The following is a 15,008-nucleotide window of genomic DNA, read 5'->3' as shown; positions in this document are numbered from 1 at the left end:
GGGGGCTGGGGCCACACCGGCCTCACCGCGTACCACCCACAGATCGTGGTGTCCCTGGTGAATGGGCGCCCAGGCGCCATGAATTTCTCCTACTCGCCGCTGCTGCGTGAGTTCACCAAGGCCACTAACGTCCGCCTGCGCTTCCTGCGCACCAACACGCTGCTGGGCCACCTCATGGGGAAGGCGCTGCGAGACCCCACAGTCACCCGCCGGGTGAGCTGCCCATGGCCCAGGCAGAGGAGGGGGAGTGGCCGGGTGGACCCGGGACTTGGGGTGGGTGAGGCCTGGCTGCCTGGCGCTCACGGGGCCTGCGGGTGCAGTATTATTACAGCATCAAGGACATCAGCATCGGAGGCCGCTGTGTCTGCCATGGCCACGCGGACGCCTGTGATGCCAAAGACCCCACAGACCCGTTCAGGTGAGGCCCCGTTCAGGGGAGGCCCCATTCAGGGGAGGCCCCGTTCAGGTGCAGTTCTCAGCTCCCTGCCTGTCCTTGTCACCCCTGCCGACCCTGAGGGTGGGTGACCTGATTCCATGGTCCATCATGACCCTGTTCTCTGTGTGACCTGAACTGACCACCATTGCGTGGGCCTCAGTTTCCTCATCTGTGTGGTGATGTGGAGGCCAGGGCATGTGCAGCCTCCCCAGGGTGCCCCATCTTGGTTTGGGGGAGCCTTGCCCTCCTGCTGGCAGAGGCAGGGCTCTCTGGACCCCCAGGCCAGCTGGCCTTCCCACAATGGCGGACCCCCAGGGCCCGGTGAGGAGAGTCAGTGATGAGGATGATTGATTCCCGAGTCCACGTCTGAGTGCCGTGGAATGGACAGGTGCCCACTCCCTGCCAAGGCAGCCCTCATTCACTTATAGGGGTGCCCACTCAGCTCCCCCAACCTTTCAGGACACAACAGACAACTTCCCTGCTGCCGCCAGCCCTCACTCACTCCAACCAAGCAGGGACCAAGGCCCAGGATGGGGATGGCGGGGTGGGGGCAGCCAAAACCCTACATCTGCTATGCCCTGTGTGCCTGCTTTCGGGGGCGGCCAAGGGCACTGCAGAGCATCCACCTCCCGGGAGCCCCGCACAGAATGGGCAGCGGCCCTGGTGCTGGCACCTGCACATTCCTGGGCCCCACCCAGAATCCTCAGTAAGGTAGGGCTGGGCTCATTCTCCGGAGAAGCAGCCCCGGGGCACGTCCGTCCTTTCCTCCCTCCCGCCAGCAGCTGTGTGTTGAGCGCCTAACACATGCTGGGCCCTTTTCCTGGAAATGGGAACAGAGGGTGGGACCCAAGTCCAGCCACCGGAGCACCTGTTCTGAGGGAGGCAGCTGGAAACACGCAAACCAGTACTCAGCCTGGAGGGTGTAACACCCGAGGGTGGCAGTGCAGGCATGGGGCTGGACAGAAGCCACTCAGAGTGGTGCAGCTGAGGCTGAGCGTGTGATAAGGCTCCTGGACCCCCGGCAGAGCGCCGGCAGGGCTCATCTGGTTCCTGAAACCATGCAGCCCAACTTCATGTGCTTGGATTTAGGACCTGTCCCCTGCCTTCTGCTGGGGTCTTACTGCTCTGTCCACACTCCAGTTTACAGGGGAGGTGGGTGGAGCTCAGATAGGACAGAGGTTCACTCCCATTCTCATGGCCAGTGCCAAGCAGAGGCGGGAGCCCCAGCTCCTTCGGATGTGGCTGAGGGGAGGAGTGGCAGTGTCCTGACCTGGAGGACTTGGGCTGTTTTCCAGGAGCTGTGGGCCCTGGGGACCCACCCTGGGCACCGGTTGCTGCCAGCACGGCTTCAGGCTGCTGAGCTCCAGCAGAGCTAAGTTGTCCTGGGAAATTAAGTGCCAAGTGGGGACACAGATCGTGACAGCTGGGAGTGGAACCCACCAGGCAGCCAGATGGGCCTCTGAGGAGAGGAAGGTTGCAGGAGCTGGGGCTTGCCTTGGCCTGCAGGGAAGACATTGCCATCCCTTGACTCACCACACCTGGGTGTGGACTGAGCTCAGCTCTCCCTGCAGGTGCAAACAGGGGTGACTGGGCATCTTTCCTGGAACCACAGACTCTGTTACCAGCACCTGGTCACACACCAGTGTCCCAAAACATCAGCCTGCCCGTGTTCTCCCTGCACCCTTTACCCACCACCCCACCTCTCCTCCAGGGAAGGGGACTCCGTGTCTTCAGCCAGCTCCTCTCTGCCTCTTCACCTCCACCATCACCTTACTCCCACCCCAACCACCAGCCCACCCCCAACATCATCACCCCCACCATCATTACCCCAACATCACCATCATCAACATTATCACCGTCACCATCATCACCCCACCATCATCACCCCCACCATCACCATCATCACCCCACCATCACCATCATCACCCCACCATCACCATCATCGCCCCCCCATCACCATCACCCCCACCATCACATCATCGCCCCCACCATCACCGTCATCACCCCCACCATCACCCCATCACTGTCATCGCCCCCACCATCACCATCATCGCTCCCACCATCACTATCACCACCATCACCGTCATCACCGCCACCATCACCATCATCGCCCCCACATCACCGTCATCGCCACCACATCACCGTCATCGCCCCCACCATCACCGTCATCCCCCCACCATCACCGTCATCGCCCCCACCATCACCATCACACCATCACCATCATCACCCCACATCACCATCACCCCATCACTGTCATCGCCCCCACCATCACCGTCATCGCCCCCACCATCACCATCATCACCCCCACCATCACCCCCACCATCACCCCATCACTGTCATCGCCCCCACCATCACCGTCATCGCCCCCCCATCACCGTCATCGCCCCACCATCACCGTCATCGCCCCACCATCACCGTCATCACCCCACCATCACCGTCATCGCCCCATCACCGTCATCACCCCACCATCACCGTCATCGCCCCCACCATCACCGTCATCACCCCACCATCACCGTCATCACCCCACCATCACCGTCATCGCCCCCACCATCACCATCAACACCATCAACACCATCACCATCATCACCCGCACCATCACCATCATCACCCCACCATCACATCATCGCTCTCACCATCACCGTCATCGCCCCCACCATCACCATCATCATCCCCTGGGTTGCTGCTTCCTCCTTCCTGAAATACACCCTGTAATTTTTTTATTCCATGACAGCCTATCCGGAATTGTCTGAAAACGGCTGTTTTGTCCTCCTTCTTGAATGATAGTTGAGCTGACTGTAGAATTCGTGGTTGACAACTGTGTCTCTCAGCACTTTGGAGAAATGATTTGACTGTCTCTTCACCTCTCCAGGTGCTTGGGCGAGTCCGTTGTCCCTGCCGTGGCTAATCCTCTGCGGGTCGTCTTCCTCTCCAGGATGTTTTTATGGTCTTTTTGCCATTGGTGTTCTGCAGATTTGTTGTGATGTGTCAAGGATTCGGATTTTTTTCTTGCTCAGGACTCTTTTTTTTTTTGAGTTGGAGTCTTGCTCTGTCGCCCAGGCTGGACTGCAGTGGCCCCATCTTGGCTCACTGCAAGCTCTGCCTCCTGGGTTCATGCCATTCTCCTGCCTCAGCCTCCCGAGTAGCTGGGATTACAAGTGTCTGCCTCCACGCCTGGCTAGTTTTTTGTATTTTTTTTAGTAGAGACGGGGTTTCACCGTGTTAGCCAGGATGGTCTCCATCTCCTGACCTTGTGATCCGCTCGCCTCAGCCTCCCAAAGTGCTGGGATTACAGGTATAAGCCACCATGCCTGGCCATTTTTTTTGTATTTTTAGTAGAGGCAGGGGTTACACCATGTTAGCCAAGATGGTCTCGATCTCCTGACCTCGTGATCCACCTGCCTCGACCTCCCAAAGTGCTGGGATTACAGGCGTGAGCCACTGCCTGGCCATGTGTTCATTATTAATTCAAGACCATCCTTGGCCATTCTTTCTTTCTGACTGTTGGCTCCCTTTCCTACCTCTTCTTCCCTGGAGTCCCAATTAGATACAGGTTTCCTTCTCATAATTTCTTCTGGTTTCCTTCTGATACTTTCTATTTCCTCTCTCTTTATTTTCGAGTTGTCTTCTAGATGGCTTCTTTAGCTCCTTTTCCACTTCACTAAATTTCTCTTCCACTGTGTCTGGTCTGCTGTTCAGCCCATCCATTGAGTCTTTAATTTTATAGTTTCATTTTTCATATCTAGAAGTTCTGATTGGTTCTTTTTCACATCTGCCTGTTTTCCATAGTGTTATTTTTTATTATGTTTTATATGTCTTTTTATTTTATTTTTTGAGACACAGTATCATGCTGTCGCCCAGAATGGAGTGCAGTGGCACGATCTCGGTCACTGCTCCGTCTCCTGGGTTCACGCCATTCTCCTGCCTCAGCCTCCCGAGTAGCTGGGACTACAGGCGCCTGCCACCATGACCGGCTAATTTTTTGTTTTTTTTTTAAGTAGAGATGGGGTTTCACTTTGTTAGCCAGATGGTCTTGATCTCCTGACCTTGTGATCTGCCCGCCTTGGCCTCCCAAAGTGCTGGGATTACAGGCGTGAGCCACCGCGCCCGGCCTATGTTTTAGATTTCTTTATGACCATTTTTAACGTTTTTCTCTGGATTCTACTAGATTACTCTGTTTTGTGAGGTTCTCAGGGCTCTTTTTGCTGACCTGCCACATTGTTTCTCTGCCAGATCTTTAGCAGGGTTTATCTCTGTGTTTCTGGTGTGCCCTGGGATTGGGCCCTGCACAGCTCCTGCCACCGTGAGACCCAGTCCTCCACCGCCTCTTTCCCTGTGTGCATTATCCGAGCCTGGGAGAGTTGCGCCGGAGCCACTGGCTGGGGGATGCTGAGTCTGGGCGAGCGCTTGCTGCCTGACAGCTGGAGAAACAGAGCAGCGGGGAGCTGTGTCCCTTTGGCAAGCCAAGCCGTCGAGGGGATCCCAGGCCCCTTTGGGGAAGGGATTAAGCACCTGCCACCTGCCTCCAGGATGGGCCTGAGCCCCCCTCCTGTGTACCCCACAGGCTGCAGTGCACCTGCCAGCACAACACCTGCGGGGGCACCTGCGACCGCTGCTGCCCCGGCTTCAACCAGCAGCCGTGGAAGCCTGCGACTGCCAACAGTGCCAATGAGTGCCAGTGTGAGTACCTCCTCCCACACCTGCATGTCCTGCCCACACCCTGACCCATGAGAGCGCCCCGGTGCCTGGGCCCGTGGAGGGCATGCTGACAGCCGCTCTCCCCTCTCTCTAGCCTGTAACTGCCACGGCCACGCCACCGACTGTTACTACGACCCTGAGGTGGACCGGCGCCATGCCAGCCAGAGCCTGGATGGCACCTATCAGGGCGGGGGTGTCTGTATCGACTGCCAGGTGAGCTGGGCTAGAGGGCTGGGGATGGGCTGGCCCTGAGGCGAGGCAGGGACCTCCCTGGACTCAATGGCCCTTGCACCCCCAGCACCACACCACCGGCGTCAACTGTGAGCGCTGCCTGCCAGGCTTCTACCGCTCTCCCGACCACCCGCTTGACTCACCCCACGTCTGCCGCCGTGAGTGGGCTCAGCTGGGCGAGTGTCCTGGGTCTCAGGGTCTGCCCGGAAAGAGGCGTTCTTGGGCCTTTGGGGCTGCTTTGGAGGGGATGTCCTGAGCTTCCAGGCCAGCCCAGGAAGGAGCCTCCCAGGCCACGGGGCGGGTCCCCAGCCCTCATGTCCCCCCAGGGGGCCTGGCTGTAGCCCTCGTCCCCACGGCCCTGGCGGGGAGGTAGAGACTGCCCTACCTTGGAGCCCATTCCTTGGGTCCTGGTAGCTCCAGGCTTACCCGGCTCCTGCCCCTGCCCAGGCTGCAACTGCGAGTCCAACTTCACGGATGGCACCTGCGAGGACCTGACGGGTCGCTGCTACTGCCGGCCCAACTTCTCCGGGGAGCGGTGCGACGTGTGTGCCGAGGGCTTCACGGGCTTCCCAAGTTGCTACCGTGAGCACCTGCCAGGGGCGTCCGAACAGACGCCACTGCCTGCTGGACTCCAGGAGCCCTGCGGAGGGGGCGTTTCCCTGAGATGGACGCTGCTGTCCTGCCTGCATCTCCGATTGTGCTGAGAGGCCAAGGGTGGCAGGGGTGTGGGGTACTGGGGTTCTAAGCGGACGTGGCCAACACGCGTGTCTCTTCCCCTCAGCGACGCCCTCGTCCTCCAATGACACCAGGGAGCAGGTGCTGCCAGCCGGCCAGATTGTGAGTAAGTGTCCTTGAGGCCCCCAGGTCCCTGACCTGCCCTGGAGCCATGGGGCAGCCTCACAGGAAGTTCCTGGAGAAAAGGAAGATTTTCATTTGGTCACTTTAGTTTTGGTTTATTTCTTCTTATGCAAATTATGCATATTCACACTGGAAAACTTTCAGAAATATAGGTAGGCATAAAGCCAAAGAAAAAAGTTAGCCTGGGCAACATGGTGAAACCCTGTCTCTACAGAAAATACAAAAATTAGCTGGGCTTGGTGGTGTCTGTCTGTAGTTTGAGCTACTCTGGAGACTGAGGTGAGAGGATTGCTTGAGCCTGGAAGGCTGAGGCTGCAGTGAGCCACGATCACACCACAGCACTCCAGCCTGGGCAACAGAGTGAGACCTTGTCTCAAAAAAGAAAATTGGGCCGGGCGCGGTGGCTCAAGCCTGTAATCCCAGCACTTTGGGAGGCCGAGACGGGCGGATCACGAGGTCAGGAGATCGAGACCATCCTGGCTAACATGGTGAAACCCCGTCTCTACTAAAAATACAAAAAAAAAAACTAGCCGGGCGACGTGGCGGGCGCCTGTAGTCCCAGCTACTCGGGAGGCTGAGGCAGGAGAATGGCGTGAACCCGGGAGGCGGAGCTTGCAGTGAGCCGAGATCTGGCCACTGCACTCCAGCCTGGGCGGCAGAGTGAGACTCCGTCTCAAAAAAAAAAAAAAAAAAAAAGAAAATTGGTGGCCGGGCGCAGTGGCTCACACCTGTAATCCCAGCACTTTGGGAGGCCAAGGCAGGTAGATCACCTGAGGTCAGGAGTTCAAGGCCAGCCTGGCCAACATGGTGAAACCCTGTCTCTACTAGCTGGGCATGGTGGTGAGCACCTGTAATCCCAGATACTTGGGAGGCTGAGGCAGGAAAATTGCTTGAACCTGGGAGGCGGAGGTTGCAGTGAGCCGAGATCGCACCACTGCACCCCAGCTTGGGCAACAGAGCAAAACTCCATCTCAAAAAAAAAAAAAAAGAGTTATCCACAATTCCACCACCTTTGCATAGCGCCTGAATGCTCTCTGTACACAAGCACTTCTCTTTCACAAGCGTCGTCATGCGCTCTGCACCCTGTCCTATGATTACGTCCCAGCCACAATCCTGTAAACACATTGTTTTATGGTCCGTTTCATAGGGACTAATTAAGTATTTAAACAACCTCTAGTGGCTGGAAATCTAGGTTCTTTTTTAAAAAAATAATGCTGTGATAAAGCATTATTAAGATGAGGTAGAAAACTGACCAGGCACAGTGGCTCACACCTGTAATCCCAGCCCTATGGGACGCCGAGGCGGATGGATCACCTGAGGTCAGGAGTTCAACACCAACCTGACCAACATGGTGAAACCCTGTCTCTACTAAAAATACAAAAATTAGCCAGGCGTGGTGGTGCCTGCCTGTAATCCCAGCTACTTGGGGGGCTGAGGCAGGAGAATCGCTTGAACCTGGTTGCAGTGAGCTGAGATCCACCGTTGCACTACAGCCTGGGTGACAGAGCAAGACTCCATCTCAAAAAATAAATTTTAAAAAAAGGCCGGGCACGGTGGCTCACGCCTGTAATCCCAGCACTTTGGGAGGCCGAGGCGGGCAGATCACGAGGTCAAGAGATCGAGACCATCCTGGCTAACACAGTGAAACCCCGTCTCTACTAAAAATATGAAAAAAAATTAGCTGGGCATGGTGGCGGGCGCCTGTAGTCCCAGCTACTCGTAAGGCTGAGGCAGGAGAATGACGTGAACCCGGGAGACAGAGCTTGCGGTGAGCTGAGATCTCATCACTGCACTCCAGCCTGGGCGACTCTGACTCAAAAACAAACAAAAACAAATCAAAAAAAGTCAGCTGGGTGCAGTGGCTCGTGTAATCCCAGTACTTTTGGAGGCCGAGGCGGGCAGATCATGAAGTCAGGAGTCCGAGACCAGCCTGGCCAACATGGCAAACCATGTCTCTACTAAAAATACAAAAATTAGCCGGGCGTGGTGGCGCATGCCTGCAATCCCAGCTACTCGGGGACTGAGACAGAAGAATCGCTTGAACCTGGAAAGCAGAGGTTGCAGTGAGCTGAGATCGTGCCATTACACTCCAGTTTGGGCAACAAGAGCAAAACTCTGTCTCAAAAAATAAATTTAAAAAAAAGAAGTTTCCCAGCATATAGTCACAGTCACAGAGCAGCACAGCACCTGCTGACCAAACCACTGCCATTACCACAAAGCAGAGTCTATCACTGTCAGCTTGATAGACAAAAAATATTCTCAAGTTAGGGCCACATTCCCTCGCTTTTTAGTGTTTCTGGAATTGGGACCCGTCTTTTGCTTGATGGCATATCACAGTCTAGTTGGTACGGTTTTCCCCTTTCATGACAGGACGTAAAAGCATGGCATCTTTCCCATTGAGTGGGGTCTTAGATTGTATTTGCTATTATGTCTTTTTTTTTTTTTTTTTTTTTTTTTTTTTTTTTGAGACGGAGTTTCGCTCTTTTTGCCTAGGCTGGAATGCAATGGCGTGATCTTGGCTCACTACAACCTCTGCTTCCCAGGTTCAAGCGATTCTTCTGCCTCAGCCTCCCGAGTAGCTGGGGTTACAGGCATGCACCACTACGCCTGGCTAATTTTGTATTTTTAGTAGAGACAGACAGGGTTTCTCCATGTTGGTCAGGCTGGTCTCGAACTCCCGACTTCAGGTTGTCCGCCTGCCTTGGCATCCCAAAGTGCTGGGATTACAGGCATGAGCCACCGTGCCTGGCACGATATTGCGTCGTTTTTAGCTGCACTTTGACTACTCTGTAAGCTTGAATCTTCTTGACTTTTCTATGCTTTTTTTTTTTTTTTTTTTTGATGGAGTTTCGCTCTTGTTGCCCAGGCTGGAGTGCAATGCTGCAATCTCAGCTCACCACAACCTCTGCCCCCCCGAGTTCAAGTGATTCTCCTGCCTCAGCTTCCCAAGTAGCTGGGATTACAGGCATGTGCCACCACGCCTGGCTAATTTTTGTATTTTTAGTGGATACCGGGTTTCTCCATGTTGGTCAGGCTGGTTTGGAACTCCTGATCTCAAGAGATCTGCCCGCCTCGGCCTCCCAAAGTGTTGGGATTACAGGTGTGAGCCTCTGCGCCCGGCCTGTATCACCTATTTCTTATAAGATTTGTGTTTTTCTCCTAATGGGTCGTTTGCTCCTTATTTTTTGGGGAGCTTTTTTCTGTGTTCTGATTTTGTGAATTTTTAGGTGAACCTGTCCATGTAGTTCTACCGACTCTCCAGCTGGGTCGGATTTAGATTTGCTCCCTTACCCAGGAATTCTCTTGTCTGCTGGTTCTGTGATGGTTTTCTTTTTTACGTGAAAATGTTTCGTTTTTCATCATTTGTGTAAATCAGGGGTCAACAAACTGTCTGAAAAGGTCCAGACGGTAAATGTCATAGACTCAGGGCTGTGTGATCCCTGTGGGGAAACTCCTCAGCTCTACCATTGCCAGCTGTAGCTTGCAAGCAGCCATAGGACATGTATTCTCCAGTGGGCTTGGTGGCGTTCCAATAAAACTTTATTTACAAAAGCAAGCGAGGAGTCCACAGACTAGTTTGCTAATCCCTGGTGTAAACTACGGACAATGTATCTTTTCGCTCCTGGGCCATGGTAAGCACGCAGTAATCACCTGTGACTGTACAGTATTCACTTTCATTGTGTTCATTACAATGAACTGTATTGTCTTTCTTAACGGAGACACAGTGTTGAACATAAATATTTTATTTGTCTAAATTCACAAGTGAGATTGTTTTGGTTTGGAAAAATACTTGGGAAATGATCCACACTTTTTTATGTTCCCGATCGGTTTAAAAATCACAGAAATTATCTACTTGTTAAAAGTCTGGTCAAACTTACAAAACCCTCTGGCCCTGATTCCTGTTTTTCAACAGAGATCTTAGACTAAGGTTTTAATGTATTCTGTGGCTATTGTATTCAGTTTTCTACCTCATCTTTTTTTTTTTTTTTTGAGACAGAGTCTCACTCTGTCACCAGGCTGGAGTGCAGTTGCGCAATCTCGGCTCACTGCAACCTCTGCCTCCTGGGTTCAAGTGATTCTCCCACCTCAGCCCCCCGAGTAGCTGGGATTACAGGTGCCCGCCACCACGCCTGGCCAATTTTTTGTATTTTTAGTAGAGACGGGATTTCACCATGTTGGCCAGGCTGGTCTTGAACTCTGACCACAAGTGATCCACCTGCCTCGGCCTCCCAAAGTACTGGCGATACAAGCGTGAGCCACCATGCCCAGCCATTTTTCTACCTCATCTTAAGTCAGGTTTGATTATTTGTATTAGCAAATTGTGTATTTTGTTTTGATTTTTTTTTTTTTTTTTTTTTTTTTTTTTTTGAGACGGAGTCTCGCGCTGTCACCCAGGCTGGAGTGCTGTGGCCGGATCTCAGCTCACTGCAAGCTCCGCCTCCCGGGTTCACGCCATTCTCCTGCCTCAGCCTCCCGAGTAGCTGGGACTACAGGCGCCGCCACCTCGCCCGGCTAGTTTTTTGTAGTTTTTAGTAGAGACGGGGTTTCACCGTGTTAGTCAGGATGGTCTCGATCTCCTGACCTCGTGATCCGCCCGTCTCGGCCTCCCAAAGTGCTAGGATTACAGGCTTGAGCCACTGCGCCCGGCTTGTTTTGATTTTTAAATGTATCGACATAAAGTTACGCACAGTGGCCTGTTGTAAAGTTAAAATTTCTGTTCATTTCTGTTCTCGTCTGTTTTTATTTTTATTTTCTTTGTTTTCTTTTCTCTTTTTTTTTTTTTTTTTTTGATCAAACAGACCTAACAGAGGTTCATTGAGTTCATTGGTCTGTTCGAAGTACAGCTGCAGTTCTCTTGCTAAGACCTGCTGAGGTTTTTCTTTCTTTAGTTGGGAGGAGAGATTTTCCTTTCTAATATTCAGTCTCTTTAATCCACTTTCTTTGATTTATTACTTTTTTTTTTTTTTATAGCTTCTTGAGTTGTTATTTTTAGTCTGTCTTCATTCCCAACAAAAGACTTAAAGCGGTGGTTCTCCGCCAGTGGTGACTTTGATCTACAGGAAGCATTTGATGATGTCTGGAGACATTTTTGGTTGTGATGATTGATGGATGTCACTGATCCAGTGGGTAGAGGCTAGGGATGCTGCGAGCATCCTACAACCCAGGACCACTCCTGCACACAGAACAAAGAGTTATCCAGCCCAGAATGTCCATAGTCCTGAGGCTGGGAAACTTAAGTTTAGAGCTACAAATTTTCCTCAGAGTGTAGCTTTGGCTAGGTTTCTTGTAGTTTGAGATGTGGGGTGTCCTCATAGCTGGTTTTTTTTTTTTTTTTTTTTTTAATAGTCTGTCATTCCCAAATGACTTTTTATTTTCTTTTGCCCTGTCACTGTTGAAGGTGCTGAGGTTTCCCTCCTGTCCTTTGTGTGGCGTTCAGTTCTGGTTTTGCTGCCTCAGGGTTAGACTTGGCACACTGACAGTTTCTGCCTTGTGTCTTTGGAATTTGAGATTTTCTTTGTTTCTAATCCAGAATGTGATGACTTTTTAAAATTTTATTTATTTATTCATTTATTTTGACACAGAGTCTCACTCTGTCGCCTAGGCTGGCGTCCAGTTGCGTGATCTTGGCTCACTGCAACCTCTGCCTCCTAGGTTCAAGCGATTCTCCTGCCTCAGCCTCCTGAGTAGCTGGGATTGATTACAGGCGCCCACCACCACGCCTGGGTAGATTTTGTATTTTTAGTAGAGATGAGGTTTTACCGTGTTGGCCAGGCTGGTCTCGAACTCCTGACCTCAGGTGATCCACCCACCACAGCCTCCCAAAGTGCTGGGATTACAGGCGTGAGTCACTGTGCCTGGCAGTTTCTGCCTTTTGTCTTTGGAATTTGAGATTTTCTTTGTTTCTAATCTAGAGCGTGACCACTTTTCGATTGTTCCAGGAACACTGGACAGGAACGTGTGCTCTCTATGGAGTACCGATTTGGCATGTTAAAGCAGGCTTGTGGCAGGCGCAGTGGCTCACGCCTGTAATCCCAGCACTTTGGGAGGCTGAGGTGGGAAGATCACCTGAGGTCAGGAGTTCCAGACAAGCCTGACCAACATGGAGAAACCCCATCTCTATTAAAAATACAAAATTAGCCATGCATGGTGGCGCATGCCTATAATTCCAGCTACTCAGGAGGCTGAGGCAGGAGAATGGCTTGAACCCGGGAGGTAGAGTTTGAGGTGAGCCAAGATGGCACCATTACACTCTAGCCTGGGCAACAAGAGGAAAACTCCATCTCAAAAAACAAACAAACAAACAAACTAGGCTTGTTCATTATGCTCTTCAAACCCACAGTACCCATGCTTAATTTCTGTCCCTCTGAGCGGTCCCGTTCTAACTGTGTATCTCCATCCAGTCTTTGTCTCTCTCTGACTCGGTTTTGCCAAATTCTCCTTGCCGTTTTATAGTTTTAGCTTCCCTCACCCCCAGGACACGGACACGTTACCTGCTCCTAGAGGTTCGTTTCTGCTGCCCCATTGGGTGGCGTGCCCGAGCTTCCCTCCCTCTCATTACCACCGTGCCTTCCATCCTCACTCACCTCCGTGTCTGCGTCCACCCCAGCTCCCTGCACATAGCTCTCGGTTTACCACCTGAGGCGCTGGTTTAAGGTGCTCTCTTTCAAGAGGCTGTGACTGGAGTTGGCTCTTGGTCACGCTGACGTCTTCGGATTTTATCTTCTGAAGGAGACAGCCCAGCCCCACCGTCCTCCTTGTGGCTGTCAGTTCGGGCTTGCTCTCCTTGCCACTGTCAGTTCGGGCTTGCTCCTCCCCTTTTCTCGTTTCTCCTTTTCTGCTGAAATGTTTCTTTTCCTGACTGTCACAAGTTACAGCAAGAAAATGTGCTTTGATTTTGGTGTGTGTGTTTGTTTTTGCTACTGTTTCCTCTCTGGGGAGAGTTTGCAAGCTCTCTTTCTGTGTTCTGCTCTGACCAATGGTTACTCTTACACTTCTGACAAGTATTGAACCTTTCTTTTTGTATCAGTACAAACACTGAAGCATGTTCACAACTCTCCTTTCATGCCCAAGACATTTGGTACATTCTTTCTACCTTCTTCTCAATGCCCGACATTGTTTCTAAAGAAACTAGAATTTGCTTTGCAGCTTGTTTTGATTTGTTTGTATTTTCTCTTTGTGTTAATGTTTGCAGCTAACTTGGAATCTACATAACAAATAACTAATTAAGCGTTTTGATAGTTGGCCTGACTTGTTGATGCCACTGTTTTCCCAAACACGCCTCTCCCTTGTTGGGATTTTTATTCTTTTATTTTCTAGTTAATGTCGTGTAAAAGTATAAGAAAATGAGTTTGTGGAGAGGGAAGGTTTGCCAGGAGGGGCGTACTGGGGTCTGCAGGACATCTGAGACTCCGTTGCCTGTCCCCACCCTCCAGATTGTGACTGCAGCGCGGCAGGGACCCAGGGCAACGCCTGCCGGAAGGACCCGAGAGTGGGACGCTGCGTGTGCAAACCCAACTTCCAAGGCACCCATTGTGAGCTCTGCGTGCCAGGGTTCTATGGCCCCGGCTGCCAGCGTGAGTCCCCTGTCCCCCGCTCAACCTCCACCTGCTCTCGAGGCGTCACCAGGGGCCTGGTGACTCTGACCAAGCGTGTGGGCCGCCCTTCCCTGCAGCCTGCCAGTGTTCCAGCCCTGGAGTGGCCGATGACCGCTGTGACCCTGACACAGGCCAGTGCAGGTGCCGAGAGGGCTTCGAGGGGGCCACATGTGATCGCTGTGCCCCTGGCTACTTCCACTTCCCTCTTTGCCAGTGTGAGTGGCACCTCTCCATGTGGGCATGGGTAGGGGAGGCCCGTGGGCCTGGCCTACCATGACACCCGCTCCACTCTGCAGTGTGCGGCTGCAGCCCTGCAGGAACCCTGCCCGAGGGCTGCGACGAGGCCGGCCGCTGCCCATGCCAGCCTGGGTTTGCTGGACCTCATTGTGACCAGTGCCACCCTGGCTACCACGGTTTCCCCAACTGCCAACGTGAGCAGAGGGCCAGGGCAGGAAGGGGCTCTGCCACCCACATGGCGCCAGGGCCTGACCTCATTGTTCCCCCACAGCGTGCACCTGCGATCCCCGGGGAGCCCTGGACCAGCTCTGTGGGGCAGGAGGTTTGTGCCGCTGCCGCCCCGGCTACACAGGCACCGCCTGCCAGGAATGTAGCCCCGGCTTCCATGGCTTCCCCAGCTGTGTCCGTGAGTGCCTAGGGAGGAAGCAGGGGGAGGCGGGTGCGGTCTCCACTGCATACCCACAACTATCCTTGTCCGCAGCCTGCCACTGCTCTGCCGAAGGCTCCCTGCATGCAGCCTGCGACCCCCGGAGTGGGCAATGCAGCTGCCGGCCCCGCGTGATGGGGCTGCGGTGTGACACATGTGTGCCAGGTGCCTACAACTTCCCTTACTGCGAAGGTGAGTGGGCAGGTGGCTGTGTGCACCAGGTGCCGGGCCTGTTTGTGGGTCTATGTGCTGTTCACATGCTGCCTGCCTTCCTGTGATGCTGTTCACATGCATCTATGTGCTGTGTGTACTGCGACTACATCCCCATGCTCTGTGTTCGTACCTTGTTCAGATGCTGTGCGGGAGTGTCCGTGTACTGCCCGTGTCTGCGTGCTGTGCATCTCCTCTCGTGTCTTGTGAGTGTGGGTGCGTATGTTGTGCTTTGTAAGTGTGAGTACGTGTGTCATGTGTCACGTAAGGGTGTGCGTGTCACGTGTCTCATAAGTGGGTGTGTGTCGCGTAAGTGGGT

General features: G+C 53.2%; 1 protein-coding gene across 3 annotated transcripts in view; it reads left to right on the top strand.

The window, feature by feature from the left end:
* The window catches only part of LAMA5 (laminin subunit alpha 5), a 59,072-nt gene that overhangs the window by 14,981 nt on the left and 29,083 nt on the right, over positions 1-15,008 (top strand). For 2 of the 3 annotated variants that reach the window (XM_033186989.1, XM_033186991.1), the window contains exons 5-16: positions 43-213; positions 321-418; positions 4,998-5,113; positions 5,226-5,344; positions 5,430-5,520; positions 5,810-5,944; positions 6,144-6,203; positions 13,654-13,794; positions 13,893-14,030; positions 14,112-14,246; positions 14,324-14,458; positions 14,534-14,671. In XM_033186989.1, the coding sequence (XP_033042880.1) occupies positions 43-213; positions 321-418; positions 4,998-5,113; positions 5,226-5,344; positions 5,430-5,520; positions 5,810-5,944; positions 6,144-6,203; positions 13,654-13,794; positions 13,893-14,030; positions 14,112-14,246; positions 14,324-14,458; positions 14,534-14,671 (1,477 nt within the window). The remainder of the gene's footprint in view (positions 1-42; positions 214-320; positions 419-4,997; positions 5,114-5,225; positions 5,345-5,429; positions 5,521-5,809; positions 5,945-6,143; positions 6,204-13,653; positions 13,795-13,892; positions 14,031-14,111; positions 14,247-14,323; positions 14,459-14,533; positions 14,672-15,008) is intronic. The other variant, XM_033186992.1, reaches the window with a different exon arrangement.

This window comes from Trachypithecus francoisi, unplaced genomic scaffold (genome assembly GCF_009764315.1).
Source record: "Trachypithecus francoisi isolate TF-2019V2 unplaced genomic scaffold, Tfra_2.0 Lachesis_group21, whole genome shotgun sequence".
In the NCBI taxonomy this organism is placed as follows: Eukaryota; Metazoa; Chordata; class Mammalia; order Primates; family Cercopithecidae; genus Trachypithecus; species Trachypithecus francoisi.
Note: the sequence above shows the minus strand (reverse complement) of the source record. Positions and strands in the feature narration are given on the sequence as shown.